The following is a 23,275-nucleotide window of genomic DNA, read 5'->3' as shown; positions in this document are numbered from 1 at the left end:
TGAAGTCAGTGGGGACATTAGTGGTGACCCTTACCTCCCACATTCTACAGGAGGAGCATGCAACTGCCCTCACATCCATTCCCACTGTTCTGAATTCCCAAACAGACTATTGAAAAAAAAAGAAAACTAGTAACCTTACCAAATCAGCACTCAGAACTTTTTTTTTTAACCCTAGGAGCACCTTTCATCATCTCAAAGTCCCAGTGAAGCATCTTGGAGTTTTTAGGCAAAATACGCAAATTTAGTTTCTTGCAGTTTTGTCCAAAGATGAATCATCTCCTCCCGCAGGTTGACATGTCCTGCAGAAATTCTACATGCCAAACTCATTTAACACTCCTGTAAGCCTAAGGGACAGCAACATTCCAAGTACAGCTGCTTCCTGCATTTTTTCCATTTGTATATCCCATGAAGGGCATGGATAGGATGAACGCATATAGTCTTTTTCCCAGAGACGAGAATTGAAAACTAGACGACACGGTTTTAAGGTGAGAGAGGATAGATTTAAGAAGGACCTGAGGTACAACTTCTTCAGGCAGAGTGTGGTACGTATGTGGAATGGGCTGCTGGAGAAAATGGTCGAGTTAGGTGCAATAGCAACATTTAAAAAAACATTTGGTTAGATACATGGACGATAAGGGTTTAGAGGGATATGGTCCAAACACAGGCAACTGGAACTAGCTGAGAGGGCACCATGGACCAGTTGGGGCCAAAGGGCCTGTTTCTATGCTGTATTACTCTATGACTCTACGTATGTTTAGCCTCATAGTTTGAAGAAAAAATGGGTCTTATCCTTACAGATGGAATTGTTATATAAAACAAAAGAACAGCAGACCCTGGAGATCTGAAACAGAAACAAATTGCTGGAGATACTCAGGTCTGACAGCATCAGGCGTGAAGAGAAACCAGAGTTAACATCAAGTCTGGTGACACTTTAGATGACAAAAAGTCACCATACTTAAAAATATCGATTCTGCTTCCTCCCACAGACGCTATCAGATCTGCTAAGTTTTGCCAGCAATTTGTCTGTTATAATGGACAATTATTAGCTTCTCAATCCAATTCCAAAGGGGTGGGAGGCATGAAAGAATTGAAATGAACCAGGTAAGCTGCAGAGTTTAGACCTCCTGCTTTTGAATGTGTGCACTCCTCCTTCATTGAACAATACAATGGATCCATGGGCAATCTTTCAGACAAAAGGCTGTTATTTCAACTCCTGATACTTTTACACAGGATGCAAGTTGACAAGCAGCACAGTATTACTCATTGATTAATATTAACTATTAACTGTATAGTCTGCACAAGTGATAAAAGATCATATGACAACCAGTACTCCTGGGAAATGGTTCTCAGTAGAAGCCTCGTGCACAATCTTGTCATCTACACAGCTGAAAGATAATCTTCAATAAATAGTAATGTTCAACTACAACATAGCTTTTAGCAGCATCAAATCAGACTCATATAGCACAGAAACAGACCCTTCGGTCCAACTTGTCTATGCCAAACAGGTTTCTCAAACTAGTCCCACTTGCTCGCATTTGGCCCATATCCCTCAAACTTTCCTATTCATGGGCCTGCTCAAAATGTCTTTTAAATGCTGTAACTGTACCTGAATCTACCACTTCCTCTGGCAGCTCATGCCACATACAACCAGCGTCTGAAAGCATTGCCCTTCAGATACCTTTTAGATCTTTCTCCTCTCAACCTTTTAGTTCTGAACTCCCCTACCCTAGGACAGAGACACCTGCCATTCACCTTACCTGTGTACCTCATGATTTTATAAACCTCTACAAGGTCACCCCTCAACCTCTTACTCTCTAGTAAAAACAGTTCCAGCCTCTCCTTATAACTCAAAACACTCCAGTTCTGGAAATATTGTGCTAATTCCTTTAAAAAAAATAACAAGTCGGAGCACGAGTACTGCCTCTTGAGCCTGCTCTGTCATTCAACAGGATCATGGCTAATCTTACCCGTTCGTTCACCACAATTCTTAATTCCTTTACTGTTCAAAAATCTGTTTTTTAGGTAAAGATATTCAATGAGGTAGCCTCAACTACTTTACTGGATGGGAATTCCACAGATTCACAACCCTTTCAGTGAAGGGGTTCTTCCTCAACTCAGTGCTGAATCTGCACCCTAATTTAATAATACACTTCCTATAACAGGGCGACCAGAACTTCTCTCAGTACTCCAGAACAGGCCTCACCAATGTCTTGTACAACCTCAGCATGACATCCCAACTCCTATACTCAATGGTCTGAGCAATGAAGGCAAGCATACCAAATGCCTTCTTAACCATTCTGTTTAGCTGTTTGCAACTTTTAAAGAACTAAGTACTTGAAGCCCCAAGTATCTATTCCACAACGCTACCCAGGGCCCTGCCATTAAATGTACAAGTCCTGCCCTTGTTCACTTTACCAAAATGCAATACCTCACATTTATCCAAATTAAACTCCATCTGCCATTCCTCAGCCCATCGTCCCAATCAATCAAGATCCTTTTGTAATCTTAGATAACCCTCTTCACTGTCTATTACATCAATTTTGGTGTCATCTGCAAACTTACTAACCATGCCTCCTAAATTCTCATCCAAATCGTTCACATAAATGACAAACAACAGCAGACCCAGCAAAACATCACTGGTCACAGACTTCCAGTCTGCAAAACAACCCTCTACCACCACTCTGTCTTCTATCGTTGCTAATTTTGTATGCAATTGGCAGGCTCCCCTGAATCTCACGTGATCCAACTTTACTAATCAGTCGACCATGCGAAACCTTGTCAAAGACTCTACTAAAGTCCAAGTAAACAATGTCTGCTGCTCTGCCTCAATCTTTGATTACTTCAAGAAACTAAATCAAGTTTGAAAGATACAATTTCCCACACTCATCAGTCCTTGCCTCTCCAAATGCATGTATATCCTACCCTTCAGAATCCCCTCCAACAACTTACCCCCACTGATCCCCAAATAGAAGTGCAAGGTAGGCAAGAAATAGCAGAGGGATAATTCAAAGAAGTGCAGAAAAAATTGCTTTCGTCGTGGTCAATACTTATGTCTCAAAAGGCATCAGTAAAAGAGCAGACGACCTTGCTATTGTTACATTAACCTTACTAGGGACAAATTCGGTCCTGCTAATAACTGTTCAAAACATACATCATGAGTTGGAGAGGAACTTTTGGAATAGTCCAAAGTCATAGCAAGTGTTAAAATGCAACATTGTGGCTCCTGCATTGTAGAGTCAGCCTAAATTTTGTGCTTAATTTATAATTTCTCTTTCAACGGCATTCCTCTCTCAAGCAAGTCTTTCCCCATGTCATACTTTTCTCCAAGAGGCCACTACGCAGAAAATTCAACAAGTGCACATCACTAAACAGAAATACTCAGTAAAATCTGGACCAGTAATAGCATTTAAGCTGTTATTAAGGCACAAAAATCAGCCACAACTTGTAACAAGGGAGAGATATTCTGTGAATGAACAAGCTGTTGACATATTTACAGAAATCCACCAGTGGCTCTGAGAATAATGGTAGCTTGCCCTCAATCCTGCAACAGGAAAAGGTGTAACTCTCTTTACTGTAGTATAGCAACTGAGCGTGTGCAATTGGAGCTGTGTATTATTTTTTGCTTCTTTTATATCTGGAAGTGCTATCACACACAACTGACTGACTTTCCCTATTACCGTGACTTCTTTTAAAGCTACCGACCAAGAAGCTATGTCGTAGCAACATCTGATCATCTCGAACTGCCAGACTCAACAAGGCTCCAAGCAAAATGTCCTCACATCCACCTTCTGGATACAATTATGTTTGAGGCTCTTGTGGCAGCATAGTAGTGGCCCTAACACTGGGTTAAAAGCCCCAGTTTAGAGTTCCACCTGCAGTGGTGTTTCATAATATGTCTGAACAAGTTGATTAAGAATTTCTCTAGTTATGTTTAATAAAGTCAATTGTTGTTCACTCAAAAGATGTTGATCGCATCTTACTACCCAAACACAGATTCATTAAGATGCTGCATTAGTCTACTAATTGCCTTTTAAAGAGCACAAATTCCACTAAATAAAAGCCCAAATACCTTTTTAATGAGTTACAAACTTCAATGACTGCCAATCAACTTCTTCCAGCTAGAAAATGTATAATTTTAAGGGAGACATCCAATTTCTGCAAGATTGAGGATGGTTTTAAACTGTTAAAAAAAAATACAAATTGAATAAAAGCTTCCTTTGACCCCCTTCACTTAAACCAAAAACTGTATTTCCCCCTTATTTCTCTTTCTACCTAGCTTATATTTGTCTTCCTTCCTATGTTAATCTATCAATCCTTAAAGCTTCTTGATTAAGCAGGTACACTGTTGGTCCCATTATTACCAAGCTTTCAGATGTTTTGCTAAGGGGTTCTCTTGTGGCACACGTGGCAGTATCCCTACCCCTAAATTGAGACCTGGGTTCAAATCTCTGAACAGATCGATTAGAAAAAAATGGGTCAGATGTGTTGCTGCTCTCATCACACTGTTAGCAACTCATACAAAATATTTTCAGTTGAAGTGTACAAGAATTAGTCCATCTTGGAATATCACAGGTGTGCCTTATTCCAGCAAATTCCGGACCTATAAAAGATTTGCATTTATATCATGTCTTATTAAAGATAGAAAACTCTATTAAGTAGTCACTTGTTTACACTAAATAAATCTCTTGGATGTAATTATTTATCTAATTTATCCAGGGTCTTAAAATTTTATTCAGAATTAAACTTCATTATTTCACAAACCTCCTATAGCATTACAAGTGAGCTGCGATCAACATTCTCCCTAAGCGGAGCAACTGCATTCATTTCCGATTTCTTCAACCACCCTGTGCACAGACCTCAGAGGTTCATGCAGCAGCTAGAGAGATTAGAGTAAATGATAAAAATCATTTTCTCACTGCACAGAAGGTCATTCAGGCTATTGTACCTACAGTGATTCTGGTACCTAGAGTCAATCTCCTGCCTTTTCCCTATATATATGCACATTATTTCTATCCAAGTAAGCGTCCAATGCCCTCTTGAATGCCTTAACTGAATTGGCTCAACCATATTTCCAGACAGTGCATTCCATACCATAACTACTCACTAAGCAGTAGGGATCTTTCCCTCTCACACCATGCTTGCTTCATTTGCTCATCACTTTAAAACATGAACCTAAAATGGCTGCAGTGATCACCTGACCACAGATTGAGGTGAACTTCAGGAGACACATGTGGAATAAACAACACCATCTACACAGAAATTACCATTTTTTAATGTAAAGACATTAAAACCAGGAAACAGATTCAGTGCCAAGGAATTCTCATCTCTTGCTTTAATTCATACTTGCAATTTTTTTTTTCACACAGCGATGAAATAGCTCACCTGCCAGTTAGCTAGATTGGGAAGACAATGGAGCTGGGCCCTTGAATGCACAAACTATATTTCATCTGCTGCTACTCAGCCTTGTAAGACGAAGATAAAAGCATCACCAGGGAGACTGGTTCAAGAGACATGAATGCAATAACACGCAAATTAAAAAAGTTGGATTTCTCCATTTCTAATTTCTTCAGCACTAATACATTTGAAATGGCCACCAGCTTCATGGATGAGCCTCACTTCAAAATCAAGTCAAGTACAGATCAAATTAATAGAGAAGACTGGAAAACAACTGAACTTCCAATGATGGGTCAACCTGTTCTTATCCATGTCCATTCAGTAATAACAAAACTTTAAACTTTGTAGCTCCAATCTGGAACACAGAACAGTCCAGCCAATGAAACATCCAGTTTCCCCCACTCCCACCAAGAGCTCAACTTTTGCCAAATCAGGTTAATGGGATGTAGAAGTTAGGATTTGTAGTTACATGCAAGGCAAAATATACTGAGGGGCTCATAGAATTATTCAGATGAACCCTGGTCAACGAACAATTTTTAAATGCATTCTACAGTTGGAGATTCCTTGACAAGGGCCTCCTGTTATGAACTTGTCAGAGTATCTATGAAACCAACAGCAAAAAATAAAATCTGTGAAATCCACGTCCCTCTTAGAAGCAGTTAGTGGGATGGGTTTTATGATTTAAATGTTTAACAGTGCACTCTGACAGCTCCTGTGAAAGAGGAAATAGGTCAGGCCAGCATGGCACTCGGATGGTAGTGGGATGCGGATGTGAGAAGTGAGCAAGATGGCAGTAAATGATTTAGTGCTTACAGTGGTCAGCCCAGTGGTTATGCAGTTTGTGTTTGGGTGAGGGCTAGGGATGCTGGGTCCATCATATCTCCTTTCTTGCTCTGATAAATAGATTTGAAACATTAGCTGGTTCTCTCTTCATGGATGGTGCCTGACCTACTGGTGATTTCCAGCAACTTTTATCATGTCATAGATCACAGAATCCTTACAGTGTGGAAACAGGCCCTTCAACCCAACAAGTTCACACTGACCCTTGGAGCATTCCGCCCCCTATAAACCCACCTAATTTACACATCCCTGAACACTACGTGCAATTTAACATGGCCAATCCACATAGCCTGCACATCTTTGGACTGTGGGAGGAAACCCATGCAGACACGGGGAGAATGTACAAACTCCACACAGACAGTTGCCAGAGAGTGAGATTGAACCCGTGCCCCTGGTACTGTGAGACAGCAGTGCTAACCACTGAGCCATCATGTTTCCAATAGCCCATTTCTTTCCACTCTGGTTTATCAGCCCTTAGGAAGTCATGGACCCTGAACAACCAAGGCCAGGGACATTTATTTAGGGGTTGTACAGTCAGTTGTGAAACAGGGGTTCAGTTTAATAGCTATCCAATAGTTACAGCAGGTTTTTAAATACTCTAATCTCTCCTGGGCAACAAGTTTAAGTCAATTCTCCAGATGCTTCTCCATTTTATGCAGACTTGGCAAGAGTTTTAATGAATGGGATATTTCAACTTTTGGGAAGACTTTGAGGATGTCCTTGGTGTGGGTTGTCTCTTGTCTCTCCTCATTCCCCACCACACTCCCTCCTCACAGACACACAGATGGACAATGTGGCTCACTCTTCACAGCTAACTGACCATAATCAGTGTCTCAATACTGGGGACGTTGGCTAGGAAGGGGACAGTGCATTTGAATTTACAGGATTTTGCAGCGGCATCACTGGTGATATTTCTGAAGGGATCTGTTGCATGTTTCCCATGTGTCCGATGCATATAGTACCAGTGCTTGGTATCGGGTTTAAGATCTTTAACATCAAAAGAATTTTCTTCAGATAGCTGAAGGCTGCGCTGACACACAAGCGGAGATGTCAAGTCTCTTTGTTGGCCAGAGATGAAAAACAGACAAATTCACTGACGAAAATCTCACTGAAAGCTGTTTGTAATTCAGTGACAAAACATGGAAGAGACCTTTCTAGTTTGTTTAATGATTGGTTAATCATTGGTCTGTATTCATCACAGACAAGTCAACTTGAACCCACGTCAGACAAATGCTGCCTCGTGGAGAGTGTCTTTTGTTAAATCGTTCAAATCAAATGCTGCAAAGAGAATAATAATCAGCCTTTGCAGATGATTTAGCAAACCTCAAAACAGTTCAAAACCTGCAAACTTATCAATTTTGCAGAGTGTGTTGCTATTCCACCTCAGTTAACATTTGGCAGAGAGCTACTGTGAAGACTTTATCTTTGTGAAAACGTCAAACGCAGGGAATTTGATGTGAACAGGTTAAACTATGTACTATTGAGGCCTTATTAAATCAATCTGTTCAGAGATGTCATTAGAAACGTTTGGTGGCAGGTGGGTCTTCAGCACAGGCCTCCTGGCTCACAGCCCGAGACATTACCATTGTACCACAAGTGTCCTTAGGCACCAACATTTTTTTGGAATCAGCCTGTCCGGAGATGTCATGACACACTTCCAGAACAGGTGGACTTGAACTCAAGCCTCCTGGCTCAAGAGGTAGGGAAACTACCACTGCACTACAAGAGTTTATGCACCATTCAAGTTAAATTCCTTGAATACCCTTAACTGTGCCTTGGTTACCTTTAGACTTGGCTACTCCAATGTTTCCTGGTCAGCCTCCCATCTTACACCAAAACCGGAAGTCACCCAAAGTCCCATGAAACCTATCCTATCTTGCATCAGTCCCACTCACCCCTATGCACTGACCCAGATCCTTGTCAGGCCATGCCCTAATTTACAAAGTCAGCCTGGTTTTCAAATCCCCAACTGGCCTCACCCCTCCCAGCTCTAACTTCCTCCCAACCGACTACTGAATGCAGTTACCTTCAATTCTGCCTCCTCTATTCCAGATTTTAGTTGTTCTATTTGGGCAGCTATGCCCTCATTGACAGAAGCTTCAAGCTCTGGAATTTCTTTGCTAAACCGCTCAGTCTTTACCCGACTCTCCAAAACTGTTACATTTAAATGCCTCAAAACGTTAATTCTGGGCCCAATCTTGAGATATTTTGGCCCCAGTCTCCAGAATGCTCACCAAATCTGTGAGGATGCAAGGAATATCAGATCAGCCATAATCCTATTGAGTCTACTCTGCCATTCAAAGGGCTGTACAGTCTATTCTGTTCCAGTTTCTTATGATCAAATCTGTTCTGGCTAGCACTGTCCTCAATTTTAAAGCATTCAATCTTTTAACTCTTTTCCAAATGACTGATCAGTACCTATTCTTCTTGCAGAAATCTTTAAAAGATGCTAAACATGCATTGTTGCTATTCATCTAATAGTTTAGGATTAGTTATTTAAGATAACCAATGACTCCCCATGGTGAGATTCTGAAGTGTACAAAATGTCATGAAATTGAAGAACAATTTTACATATCAAGCCATATAAATGCAGGTTAGCATTATATGGAAATCAAATAAGTATCAGTTTGCTGTTGCATATTTTGTGCTTTTTAACATTTAAATTCTGCCAAAGATGATTAGTAGAATCAGAATAGGTAATTACTGAATTGAAACCAAAAGGAACAGCATTAAAATGGGGTTACTAAAGCCCAGGGATGTGGCACAGAATACTAGCAGCAGAGTTTTGTGCAGGCTGAAGTTTTTGGAGAGCGAGAATATCCTGTTCCATTGCTAATAGTGTCATCGAGTTTGGAGATAAACAAGTCCGAGATTGGACAGATGATTGAGGCTGGGAGAGAACAGCTCATTGTTACTGAGGTATAATGAGTAGGTGGTCTTTGTGGCAAAGTGAGTATGGGTCCAAAACTCAGTTAAGACAGTTAATCTGTGAAGTTCTTTACCCATAGAAAAGTAGCGGAGGCAGGGTCACTGAATTTATTCAATATTGAGTTAGAAAAGGAACTCAAGGTCGGAGGGGAGATGGGAAAGTGGGATTGAGATCATAAATACATCAACCATGATATTATTGAATGGTTGAGCAGGCTCAAAAATGAGCTGAATCACAGCAGTATTATCATGCAGAAGAAAGTCATTTGGTTGATCATGTCTGCCCCAGCTCTCCAAATGAGCATTACAAATCACTGCCATGCTCCAGCCCTTTCCTACTCCCATGTCCTTTAATAATATGTTAAGGTTTGCAAACATCCAGCTTCAATTAGCAACGCTGACCAGGCTGAGAGAATAGGAACAGAGACAGGGGATTTTTACATGAATTAAAGATAGTGTCTTTGGTTTTCCCAGCGTTTAACCTAGGGAAGGTGCAGTTTGCATACTACACTAGGCTGGATGTCAAACACAGGCAGATTTGGCAAGTGGCGATGGAGAGAGATAGCAGACATGGACATCATAAAACCAGATGTGCAGCCTAATGCTGGGTGGGAAAGAACCATTCCAAACATGGTCCCACATAGATTTCAGTTGACAGCCCAATCAATTCCAACTGGACTCTGGTCCAAACCTCAACAAGCAGCAATTCTATACCTTCCAACCATGCATGAAGCACCTTTGATGTGAGGAAACTAAATGATCAGTGGGATCCACATGCCAGAGTCCTGGGAAACCTGTTGTGTTACTGCAAACATTCTAAAGTTCATCTTCAAAGCCTTGCAGGCAGTTTGTTTCAAAGATCCAAGCCTTGATGGGGATATATATTTAAAAACTTTGGAGAAAGGCAGCATTATTTGCAATTTATGAGTGCAATTGGCACAGAAACGTCACCCTCAACTAATCCAAGGAAATGACCAAGACAGCTGAAATGTCATGTGAATTCAACTTGCTCATTGTAATCCTCAGGATCAGAAGCCTGTGGTTCTATTTGTTTGGGTCAACATCATAGTCCATACTTTAAATGTTTTTTTTTGACTCCAAATGCTTTCCAAAGTGACCTGGCAAGCCACTAACTTAGAATGTTTCAAGCCATTGCCAGTATCTCCCCCTCCAACAAATCCCACATTCACTTTCCCAGAACAACTAACAATAGACAATAAGATGCTTAGAAGGAAACACATTTAAAAACAAAAAAGAAAAGTAACCCTTAAAATGCGATCTGTGTCAATTTGTTTTTTTTGAAACATGTAGCTGCACAAGGAAAAGTCTGCCAAACATTTGTTTGTGTTGGTACCATTAATCTCTGGGTCAGAAGACTGTGGTTTCAAGCCCTGCAGGAGGACTGGAGGATATGAGGTGAAGGAATGCTTCAGCACAGTGCTAGTAGAACAATGCGCTGTCAGAAATGTTGGCTAGCATTCCCCTCAAAACTGCAGTGTCTCAACTGGGGATTTCTGGTTCAGTTTTTTTGGATTGAGGTTCGGCTACTGCGAAGAAGCAGTTTCTGACAACACCAGAGGTCAGCAACTGAAGACATGCCAGCTAACACCAAGGAGCATTTCACAAGAGCTTAGAATAGAAGAATGGAGCGATGTGAGGAAGGAAAAAGGTGATTGTTTTTGGGCCGGAAGAAATTTAAAAGAGGAAGGGAATTTAAGTTCTCACTCACCTGGTTTTTAAGTTTGAGGTAGTGTTGAAATTTAGAGTCAGAGAGAGTCATACAGCATGGATTTAAGACATTTGGACAGCTACATGATTATGAATGGTTTAGAGCGATATGGACCAAACACAGGCAAATGGGACGAGTTTAGTTTGGGGAAACCTGGTCAGCATGGACAAGTTGGACCAAAGGGTCTGTTTCTGTGCTGTGTTACCCTATGTCTCTATGAAACAGACCCTTTGGGGATCCAACCAGTCCACACCAACCATATTTCCAAACAAACTGGTCCCACCTGCCTGGGAGTGGCCCGCATCCCTCCAAACCTTTCCTGTTTATGTACTTATCCAACTGTCTTCTGAAAGCTGCCATTGTACTTGCATGCACCACTGTCTCTGGCAGTTCATTTAACACACAGTGTGTGGTGTATGGCGTGTGTTGCATGCGTGTCTCAGCCTCATGTCTCTTTTAAATCTTTCTCCTCTCCCCCTAAAATAAGCCCTCTAGTTCTGCACTCCCCTGCCCTAGGGAAGAGACCCTTATCATTCACCTTATCTACGCCACAATAATGTCACCCCTCAACCTCCTACACTTCCAGTTTAAAAAAATCCCAGACTTTCCAGTCTAGACTCGCAAGATTTACAGTACAAGAGGTGGATGCCCATGCCATCATGTCCACATCAAAGATCTAACTACAATAATCTAAATTTCCAGCTTTTGGCCATAGCCTTGGAAGCAGTGACAACACAAGGGATATCTAAATCTTGCTTCAAAGTTACAACAGCTTCTGACTCAATCACCTTTTCAGGCAGTAACTTCCAGACTCCTACCAACCCGAGTAAAAAAACACTTGTCTCTTAGCTTTCTACCTCTTAAAAACAAAGCCACCTGTTCTCTGGTCATTGACTCCTCAAATGAAAAATAATGTCTTCCTGACTACCTAATCAATGCTCCTCAAATCATACACCTCTATCAGTATTTCTTCTGTTCCTCCTGAACCTTTGCTACTCCAAGCAAAACAACCCCAGCCTATCTAATCTTCAACCGTAGCTCAGACCCTTCAGCCCAGGCCACTATCCTGGTAAATCTCCTTCTCTAATGCAATTACATCCTTCCTATAAATGTAACCACCAGAACGGCACAGAGTATTCGAGTTGTGGACTAACCAGTGCTTTTTAACAGTTCCAGCAATAAACCTCCTTGCTCTTGTATTCTATGCCTTGGCTAACAAATGCAAATATTCCATATACCTTCTTAAACACCTTATCTACCGGTGCTGCTACTTTCAATGATCTCTGGATATGCACCCCAAAGCCCTGCTGAACTTCAGTCCTGTTGAGGGTCCTATTAGCCATTGTGTAATCCCTTGCTTCTATGGCCCTCCCCAAGTGCATTAGATCTCAATCTGGAGTTGAATTCCATTTGCCAGTGTTCTGCAAGCTTGACCAGTTTGTTGATACCCTCCTGCAGTTTATGGCTATCTTCCTCATCATTTACCACCCTACCAATTTGTGTCATCCACTGACATTTTGATCATATCGCTGACATTTAATTTCAAACCATAATGCACACCACAAACAATCCCAGCACCAAGCCCTGTGGAACCACACTGCAAACAGACTTCCAGTCACAGAAGCATCCATCTATTATCACCCTACCTCAGGCAATTTTGGATTCTTTTTGGCCAGCTGCTATGGAGAACCTTCTTTAAATGCTAAAGTCTAAATAGACAACAGCAAATGGATTACTTAGTGAAAAAAACTAAATGATCCAATTTGTCAAACACAGACTTCCCTTAGCAAATCCATGCTCGTTAACTTGATTAATCCACGCCTCTCCAAACATATGTGCTCTGCGTATCAGAATTAGTTCGAAAAACTTCCTCAATATTGAAGTTAGACCAACTGGCCTGTAACTTCTTGGTCTACCTTTCCTTTATTTAAAAAAAAAAGTAGCAGGACAATGTTTGCTGTCCCCATCAATCTACCAACACCTCACTTATGGCCAGAAATTGGTTTTAAAAATTGCTGCAAAGCCCCTAATATCAACTGCCTTAAAAGCCTGGGATACATCTCATCCTGGCCTGCAGATTTATCTATGTTTAAGTCTGCTAATCCAGCTATTTTTCCTCTCTCTCCGAAGTGTCTTGGTCCTGGTGATATCAGTGTTGTTTTTTTCCCCATTGTGAAGACCAACACAACGTTCATTGAGGACTGAGCCCACATACACATTTACTCCCATGTTCCCTCATGGGTCCTGCTCATTTCCTAGTTATTCTCTTGCTCTTTATAGAACTAAAACGCAAAAACCCTTTGGTGCAATGTTAGATTGGAAAGTCAGTGCATGGTTCGTGAGGACTCCAAGGCTGTGACTAATCAGGTTCAGGCAGATTAAATGGCCAACAGATGTTGGAAAGGGCAGATTCGGAGTGGAACTGGTTGCAAGGAGATGGAACTTGTAGCAGGGAGTGACATCATGTCTTTGCTCTTCAAACTTAGCTGGAATTAATTATTGGTTCAAACCAGAATACCAGCCAAGGTGCTATTGCAGAGAGGTAGTGGAGAGCTCAAAAGTGCTACGATTGATACACTAGCTTTCAGTGTATGGAAAGCTGATCCAATGCCTCTCAATAAGAGGTGGCAAATGTGGATCTTTGGAAAACCCAACAGAATTTCCCCCACTTTATCTAAAGGAAACATGCATTCTAAGGAAACTGTCACCACATTTGACCAGTCAGCCAAAATCATACCCACAACTTACTGATCGATGGGATATTGAGAAGGCGGTAGGGAAGGGAAGATATGTCACAAAGTATTGTAGGGTGTAATTTAAACTGACACATTGAAATAACAAAATATTGCTGACTTACTCGCTGCTTCATTACACCCTACTCTCCTGCTTTAATTCATCTGTCTTTCTACTCTCTTTCACATGCAATTTATCTTCCTCTGCAAAGGCACATAAAACTTGACCCAATATTCACAACCTGCGATAGACATGGCTCTGTATTGGCAATACTGTAGCAATTTTTGAACCAACTAATTCATAATGCTCCAATAGACTTTCTTTGGGGTGTCCCTCACCTGAAGGGTAGTTCCTCCTGTTATATACACTAGGTTATAGTTTTATTTCATATGTTATGTACAATTTGTAGTTTGGACTAACTTTTAGGCAACAAGTCAGTAATTAAGTTCAAATTTCAAAACAAAAGATAAAGTGAATGGCAGGTGTCGTAGAATCATAGAATCCCTACAGTGTGGAAACAGGCCCTTCGGCCCAACAAATCCACACCGACCCTCAGAGCATCCCACCTAGACCCATCCCCCCCTTTAACCTACACATCTACACATCCCTGGACACTACGGGCAATTTAGCATGGCCAATCCACCCAGCCTGCACATCTTTGTGCTGAGAGGGGAAACCGGGATACCTGGGAGGAAACCCACACAGACACGGGGAGAACGTACAAACTCCACACAGACAGTTGCCAGAGGCCGGAATCGAACCCAGGTCCCTGGCGCTGTGAGGCAGCAGTGCTAACCACTGTGCCACCGTGTGTCCTTTCCCTAAAATAGGGGATTTCAAAGTCAGGGGCATTTTTTTTTTTTTTTTTTTAATTTTAAAAGGGATGAGGTGAAAGATTTAAAAAAAAAAATGACATAAGGGGCTTTTTATTTGAAATGCAGTGGTTCATTTGCCAACACTTGGCCCACAGACTTGAAATGGAATGCCAAGTGCTCATCCAAGTCCTCTCTCAAGGCTGTGAGGCGACTCACCGTCATCACCCTCCCAGGCAGCACATTCCAAGCTATCACCACCCTCCAGGTGGAAAGGCTTTTACTCACATTCCCCCTAAACCACCTACACCTCACCCTGAACCCGGTGTCCCAAGACTAAGCCTTCAACTATAGGAGAACAGCTGCTCCTTACCCATTCTGTCCATGCCCCTCTTCATCATTTTTCACCTCAAGTCAGATCGCCATGCGGTCTTCTCTGCTTGAATAAAAACAACCCAAGCCTATCCAAACCTTCCTTCCCAGGCAGCATCCTGGTGAATCTTTTTCTGTACCCTCTACCGTGCAAACACATCCTTCCTGTAAGGTGGCGACCAGAACTGCACACAGTACCCCAGATGTGGTCTCAAAGCTCTGTACAACTCCAACATAAATTACAAAAGCTGACTGTGGAAGTTATGCCTTGATTGATATAGGCAAGTGTCCCATACGCCTTTTCCACCATCTTACTAACATGCCCTCCCACCTTCAGAGATTGAAGAAATGAAAGGAGTTTACTAATTGGTTTAAATAGAATTTAAGAATGCAGTAACAGCCTGTGTAAATCCAGGTGAAGAGACACAGGCTGCCAATATCATTAATATAATTAAAATTTGTTTCCCAGAACAAGCTGATGAGTTCCAGTTTTTCTTAAAGGGGAAGAGCCATCTCAGAAATAAGAGGAAAGTTATATTTGTATTTGTTGGTTTACTATGTTATATTGAAAATCACATTGAAGTGGGGATGTTCGCCGACGATTGCACAATGTTCAGCACCATTCGTGACTCCAGATACTGAAGCAGTCCATCTTCAAATGCAACACGATCTGGACAATATCCAGGCTTGGGCTGACAGGTGGCAAGCGATATTCGTGCCACACAAATGCCAGGCTATGACCATCACCAATAAGAGACAATCTAACCACCACCCCTTGACATTCAATGGTGTTACCATTACTGAATCCCCCACTATCAACATCCTGGGGGTTACTATTGACCAGAAACTCAACTGGACTCACCACATAAACACAACGGCTACAAGAGCAGGCCAGAAGCTGGGAATACTGCGGCAAGTAACTCACCTCCTGTCTCCTCAAAGCCGGTCATACCACCTACAAGGCACAAGTCAGGAGCGTGATAGAATACTCCCCACTTGCCTGGATGGCTGCAGCCACAACAACACACAAGAAGCTTGACACCATCCAGGACAAAGCAGCCCGCTTTATTGGCACTACATCTACAAGCATCCACTCCCTCCACCACCAATGCTCAGCAGTAGCAGTGTGTACTACCTACAAGATGCACGGTGGAAATTCACCAAAGATCCTCAGACAGCACCTTCCACACCCACGACCACTTCCATCTAGAAGGACAAGGGCAGCAGATACATAGGAACACCACCACCTCCAAGTCACTCACCATCCTGACTTGGAAATATATCACCGTTCCTTCACTGTCACTGGGTCAAAATCCTGGAATTCCCTCCCTAATAGCATTGTGGGTCAACCCACAGCTGGAGGGCTGCAGCAGTTCACCACCACCTTCTGAAGGGCAACCAGGGACAGGCAACAAATGCTGACCAGTCAGCGATACCCACATCCCACAAAGGAATAAAAAATAAAAAGATGTGAGGGAGGATGATGAGGAGTGAGGGGGGGATAAAAAGAAAAATATGATCATAATAGGGGAAGGAGGTGGAATGCAGATGTGTTTGGGCAGGAGAGGTGAACACAGTCACATGGGTGTGACAGAGAACTATGCGTGACTTATTTCTTCCACTCGATCCTTTTAATATTGCTTCTTTTGACCAAGCTGATTACAGTACTCAGTGTTAGCTTGGGACATTACACTAAAGCGATTTAGAAAAAGAATCACAGCTTGTTGGTGTGTGTGTAGTTGGCAGCTTCTATCTATTCACAGGGGAAGCAGATCAAGTGAACCAGGGTGGGGTACGAGTCATTTCAATGTTGCTTTGCCGAGCATGCATGAGAAGATGAGACCTCAAGCTACTCACTTGCAAGTGGCCTCTTCACTTTCTCCAGTCTATGGAACCCTCACACTTCAAAATCAGTGGATGCTCCGAAATCAACTTATTAGGTCTTGAACCCAGACCTCTTGACCCAGAGGTAGGGACATTACCACTGTTCCATAAGAGCCCTACAGTTATCCCTGCATCTCCTGGTACAGTGAGCAATTACATGGGAGGTCCAGTACATCAGACAGAAACCAAAACAAAAAAATGTCGTGGTGTCTCTGAGAAGGGGTGCAGTCTTTAGCTGTGTACCAGGACAGTAGAGTGAAAGAAGCCATTGTGAACTTGCTGAAACAACAAGAGGAAAAACTAAAAATCACCAGGAAATTATTCCATACCTGTCGCTGGTCTGCTCTCTCTATGGCTGCATTAGCACCATAAGCATTGCAGGACTCCACAATGTAGTCTGAGCTGACTCCAAGTACAGAACTTGAACCACCACAGGAACCATCACAAACCACAATCACACGGGGCAGCTCACATGTTGGAATCTTCTTCAGGTATTCCTCGGTGAACTAGATGAAGGTGGTTGGGGAAGGAGGACAAGGAGAAACAAAACAGATGTTACTTACATATTTACCACCAAACAAAAAAAATCAATAGGATGAAAGTATGTCAATTCAGTCGCTTATTAAGAAGCTGTGGAAAGGCCTTTGATCCAGTCAGCTGTCAAAAGAAATTAAAATCATCAGATTTCACCGCAGTCTCTGGAAACAGAAGGTCAAACTTGGATCCAAATCTCCATGGTAACCATGCCAGTTGGCATATATTATTAAAATTGTCAGCATTTGCTGCGGATACAAAAAAGGAAGGCAGTAATCAGATAAGTTCAACATCATCATTTATTAAGGGTTATCATCCAATGTAGAGCAGGACTTGGAGAAGGAGATGAGGTTTCAATTCAGACACGCCTGTTCTGTGAATCTGGTACCCGAGCTCTTTCGTCTAAAACACTTTTTGTAAAATTCCCTTCACCTTTCACAAAAGATAAAGTCAAAAGACGAAGTCAAAGCCTTTTGGACAGTGCACTCCCTGGTCAATATTTACTCCTCAGCCAACATCAATAAAAATAGCAGATCATGTTGGCATTATCACATGGATGTTTCTGGAAGCTTGCTGTGTCAAAATTGGATGTCACTTCCCTACACATCAGTGATTTGATTGCAAAGCGCTCCATTGCTTGAAAAGCACTTTGGGTTATCCCAAGGTTACTATAGAAAAGACAAACTGAAAGATTTGCGTATGTCTATCTAGTTTGACAAAGGTGGAACGGGGGAAATAAGGGCAAAATATTTTCAGTGAAAGCAGGTTTTCCACACAGTGCAGAGGAAGAATGAGACTTCAGCAAGGCAAAAGAGATTAGCTAAATGCGGTGCAGGAAAATTCTCTATTTATAAAGCATATCTGTAATTTTGCTACTCAGTTTGGAAATCAATTTCTCCCCACCCCAAGGGACACTCTTATCTTTTGAAAGGGAAGTACATTAAAATGGTTTTGCTTAAAAATCTCTGTACACAAGAGAAAGCTGAACATTCTGGTCAAAAACAAAAGCCACTCAATATAAAAATAACCATTTTGTTTAGGTGCAATCTGACTTTTTTGGGGGAAATAACAATTTTACCCACTGATCCAAGAATATGGTTTCTTTTTAAAAAAAAATCTTAGGGGAATCAGTTTGTTTTGTTTTAGATCAATTATGGACAAAAAAAAGTAACCTGTTCAAAAATGTTATTACATATTAGTGGGAGCAAGTGAGGCTTGAACACAGAGGCCTCCTGGATCAGAGGTAGGGACACTACTACTGCACAAGAGCCCTAAATCTCAATATGAGGTCCAGTATCTTGTGTCCAATTTAGACTGTCTTTTAAGCACATTCTCATTATTTCTAATGTCTTCTGCCACTCAAATCAGGTTAAAAAAAAAGAGTTGACCTCAATTCCTTGAGTTTCAAATTTAATGAATAGTCTGGAGGCTCATTGAACTTTTTTTTTTAAAATTCAGCATTCATGGGATGAGAGAGTCATTGACCAGGCGGCATTTATTGCCCATCCCTAATTGCCCAGAGGGCAGTTTAGAGTCAACCACATTGCTGTGGGTCTGGAGTCACATACAGGCCAGACCAGGTAAGGATGGCAATTTCCTTCCCTAAAAAGGGCATTAAACCAGATGGGTTTTTCTGACAAATCAACAATAGATTCACGGTTAGATTCTTAATTCCAGGCATTTTTTTTTTTTAAAAATTGAATTCAAACTCCACCATCTGCCATGGCAGGATTCGAATCCCGGTCGCCAGAACATTATTTGGTGATCTAGATTAGCAGTCCAGCAACGATTCCACTAGGCCACTGCCTCCCTAATAAATTGTGAAGGTCCATAAAAAATAACATCCATCTTTTCTTCCCCAATAATTCATTTTTTTTTGAGCAATTAATGAGTTTAGTTGCAACAATAACGTAAAAGTCAGTGAGGAATTTACATAAATTACTCAGAATTTAATCATTTGGCACAACTCAAATATATTAGCATTGTTCTGTAAGCAAATACTGCCACTATTTTGAACACAAGATCAAAATCAGTAATAGGACAAATGCTCAATTAAAGCAATGTTGCCAGAGGTAAATTTACTGATCAGGGCTACAGGGTTGTTCTTCCTCTATAAATAAATAGTTTTGGTAACCTAATGAATGGACCAATTATTTAAATCTTATGTGGCCATCCTGCTTGGTCAGAAACACAAGTTGTTAATCAGCCAGGCTGACAATTCTGAATCTCAGCTGTGCCCTTCTCACATATTTATTTATCCAGCTGAATCTAGTTCTCAGTGGTTCAGCACATTTGAGGAGAGAAACAACTTTCTTTGCCAGTAAGTTACTGATAAAGTAGGTTCTGGAAACTAACATTTCCAACAATAATTTTGCCCACAAAAAATCTGACTAAAATTTCTCAGGTTCCCACAGTGGGGTGGGCAGATTTCCTAACCTTGGCAGGAGATAAAGATGGATTATAAAAAGAACTAAACACATTTTCTCCCATTTGAAATGAAGAGGAGATACAAGAAGCAGGAAGACGAAACAAAAAAAAAGTTAGTGGCAGGAATGATGGCAACAATTAATTAGTGCAACGTACAAGTTTCAAAATATATTCTATTGGGAGGTTTGGTCTTTATTTTCAGACTTGCTAGAACATTACTGTTAAAACATAAACATACAGTCATACAGGCGAGAACAGAGAGTGTGTGCTACTATCTGCTGATTCCTGAATCCAGCTCATGTCTGTGCAAACATGTATACACTGCAAACATCTTTGCTAATTCAGGAAATATGACCAAAGGTCACCCAATTGAAATAAGAAAATGGTGTCCCAGATTTCCTGTATTGGGAACACAGCAACAGGAGTTGACCATTCAGCCCATCAAGCATGCAAGATCAAAAACTTTGATGCCTTTTACCCACCCCAATCGCCATAACTTTGCATGGCACTGGTATCAGAAATCTACCAATCTACTATAAACATACTCAAAGAGTGAATTTCAACAGCCCTCTATTTTATGATGTTGTCCACAACATAGTCTGTGATACCTTCCCCGATGACCACTCCTAGTACACAGAGATATTTGCTGCCTCTACCAGTATGTGAATGGGTACAGGTTGTTTCAGGTAGCTTGCTGTCAGCTATCCTTCTGTCTTGGGCCTGTCTAGTTATTAATCAGTAGAGATATGCCAACATTGACTTATTCACAGAAGAGTCAATGTTTTCGATAACAACCTGGTTTATTGCAGTATGGTGAAAAGAACAACAATATTTGCTCAGGCATAATGGCCAAGACAGTAATGAGCTGGTATAGATATGTCTGCTCTCTTTGAAAGCTGGGGTAGAACACTTTCTCTGGCCCATCAGACTGTGTGAAATATCAGTAGAATGAATGGATCCAATATAACGTGAACTTCAACCCCTTCAAAACCATTATGTTCAACAACAAATCTCACTTTCACTGATACACAAAAGTCATAGTGCACCCAAACAGTCTCCACCCAAGGTAGTCAAACAGGAGGCTGGAAGAACACAGCAAGCCAGGCAGCATCTGGAGGAAAGGAGCAGTCAACATTTTGGGTATTACCCTTCTTCAGAGTCAGAAAGCTGAGGATCCAGTTGGAGAATGGAACTGAGATCAGTGTTGAAGGCAGAGCTGTAGTCAACGAGCAGGAGTCTGATGTAGGTATCTTTGTTGTCCAGATGTTCCAGGGATGAGTGCAGCATGAGGGATATGACATCCTCGTGGACCTGTTACGTCGGTAGGCAAACTGTCGGGGATTGAACTGGGCTTGGAGACTGGAGCTGATGTAGTCCATGACCAGCCTCTCGAAGCACTTCATGATTATTGAAGTCAAAGCTATTGGGGCGGTAGTCATTAAAGGCACATTGCATGTGTTTTCTTAGGTACGGGGATGATGGTGGTCATCTTGAAGCAGGTGGGGACTTCGGCTTGTAGCAGGGAGAGGCTGAAGATGTCAGTGAATACCTCCACCAGTTGGTCCACACAGGATCAGAGTGCTTGGCCGGGGACACCGTCCAGACCCATCGCTTTTCTTGGGGTGGCTCCCAGGAAGAACTGATCTGACTTCTGAAGCAGTGAGTGACGGAGAGAACAGATGTATCCAGAGTTGTCAGGGCAGACATGACCACGCTGCTTGTATTCTGCTCAAACAGAGCATAGAAACAACTGACAGCATCAGGGAGGGATGGGTCATTGTCCACTATCTTGTTCTGCTTCATTTTGTATTCCATAATGTTGGTTAGGCCTTGCCACAGACGGCGAGAGTCTGTTTGGTAGGTCTGAGCCTCTAATTTGGTCTGGTGCTGTCTCTTGGCCTCCCTGATGGCTTTGCCATATCTGGATTTTCTGTTTTGGTCTGGGTCACCCGACTTGAATGCTGCACGTCTGGTCTTCAGTAAGGAGTGGATTTCCTGGTTCATTCAAGGTTTTTTGGTTGGGGAACACTTGGGTTGACTTCTTTGGTACACAGTCCTCCGTACATTCGCTCATGAAGTCAGTGACAGTGGTGGGATACTCGTCTAGGTTTTCCATTGAATATTTGAACACAGTCCAGTCCACCAATTCCAAACAGTCCCAGAGATCGTCTTCCACTGCCTCGGACCAGCACTGTACTTCTTTTCGCAAAAGGTTTCTCCTGTTTCAGCTTCTGTTGGTAAGCAGGGAGGAGGAACACGGCGCGGTGATCCGATTTCCTGAACTGTCGGCAGGGGATGGAGCGGCAGGTTTCTGTGATTGTTGTGTAGCAATGGTCCAGAATTTTCGGTCCCCTGGTAGGGCAGGGCATGTGTTGGTGGTACTTTGGCATCACTCGCTTGAGGTTGGCTTGGTTGAAGTCACCGGTCAGGATGAACAGAGCCTCGTGGAATTTTGTCTCTAGTGTCTTGTGGCGATGTAAATCTCCTCCAGGACATTCTACATACCTTCACATGGTGGTATGTAGACTGCTGACAGGATGGCGGAGGTGAACCCTCATGGTAGGTAGTAGGGACGGCATTTTGCCCTCAGGTCTCCGGTTTGACACTTAAATCCACAAACCTCTGACACAGGAAAAGGGAATGTCACTAAGGAACAGTGTTTAAAACATGCTGAAATAATGACAATGATTCTAAACAGGGTGGGGCAGTCAGATGTGAAAAACTGACCAACAAAAGTATTGGAGTCTTAAATGTTGTTATTTTTCACAAGTAGTTTTACAAATATATTAGAGATGGTAGGAACTGCAGATGCTGGAGAATCTGAGATAACAAGGTGCAGGGCTGGATGAACACAGCAGGCCAAGCAGCATCAGAGGAACAGGAAGGCTGACGTTTCGGGCCGAGACCCTTCTTCAGAAATGGGGGAGGGGAAGGGGATTCAGAAATAAATAGGGAGAGGGGGAGGCGGATAGAAGATGGATAGAGGAGAAGATAGGTGGAGAGGAGACAGACAGTTCAAAGAGGCGGGGAGTTGATAGGTCAGCCCAGGGAGGACAGACAGGTCAAGGGGGTGGGGCTTGAGGTGGGAAGAGGGGATAGGTGGGAGGAAGGACAGGTTAGGGAGGCAGGGACAAGCTGGACTGGTTTTGGGATGCGGTAGGGGGAGGGGAGATTTTGAAGCTTGTGAAATCCACATTGATACCATTGGGTTTCCAAGCGGAATATGAGGTGCTGTTCCTGCAACCTTCGGGTGGCATCGTTGTGGCACTGCAGGAGGCCCAGGATGGACATGTCGTCTGAGGAATGGGAGGGGGAGTTGAAATGGTTCGCGACTGGGAGGTGCAGTTGTTTATTGCGGACCGAGCGTAGGTGTTCTGCAAAGCGGTCCCCAAGCCGCCGCTTGGTTTCCCCGATGTACAGGAGGCCACAACGGGAACAGCGGATACAGTATACCACGTTAGCAGATGTGCAGGTGAACATCTGCTTGATGTGGAAAGTCTTCTTGGGGCCTGGGATGGGGGTGAGGGGGGAGGTGTAGGGGCAGATGTAGCACTTCCTGCGGTTGCAGGGAAAAGTGCCGGGTGTGGTGGGGCTGGAGGGGAGTGTGGAGCGGACAAGGGAG

General features: G+C 42.5%; 1 protein-coding gene across 1 annotated transcript in view; it reads right to left on the bottom strand.

Annotated features, from left to right (window-relative positions):
* si:dkey-234i14.6 overlaps positions 1 to 23,275 on the bottom strand; it is a 115,978-nt gene that overhangs the window by 48,925 nt on the left and 43,778 nt on the right. The window contains exon 2 of the mRNA XM_048605799.1: positions 17,022 to 17,198. Coding sequence (XP_048461756.1) covers positions 17,022 to 17,198 — 177 coding nt within the window. The remainder of the gene's footprint in view (positions 1 to 17,021; positions 17,199 to 23,275) is intronic.

Source organism: Rhincodon typus, chromosome 15 (assembly GCF_021869965.1).
Source record: "Rhincodon typus isolate 14 chromosome 15, sRhiTyp1.1, whole genome shotgun sequence".
NCBI classification, from domain to species: Eukaryota; Metazoa; Chordata; class Chondrichthyes; order Orectolobiformes; family Rhincodontidae; genus Rhincodon; species Rhincodon typus.
This window is presented reverse-complemented; position numbering and strand designations above follow the sequence as displayed.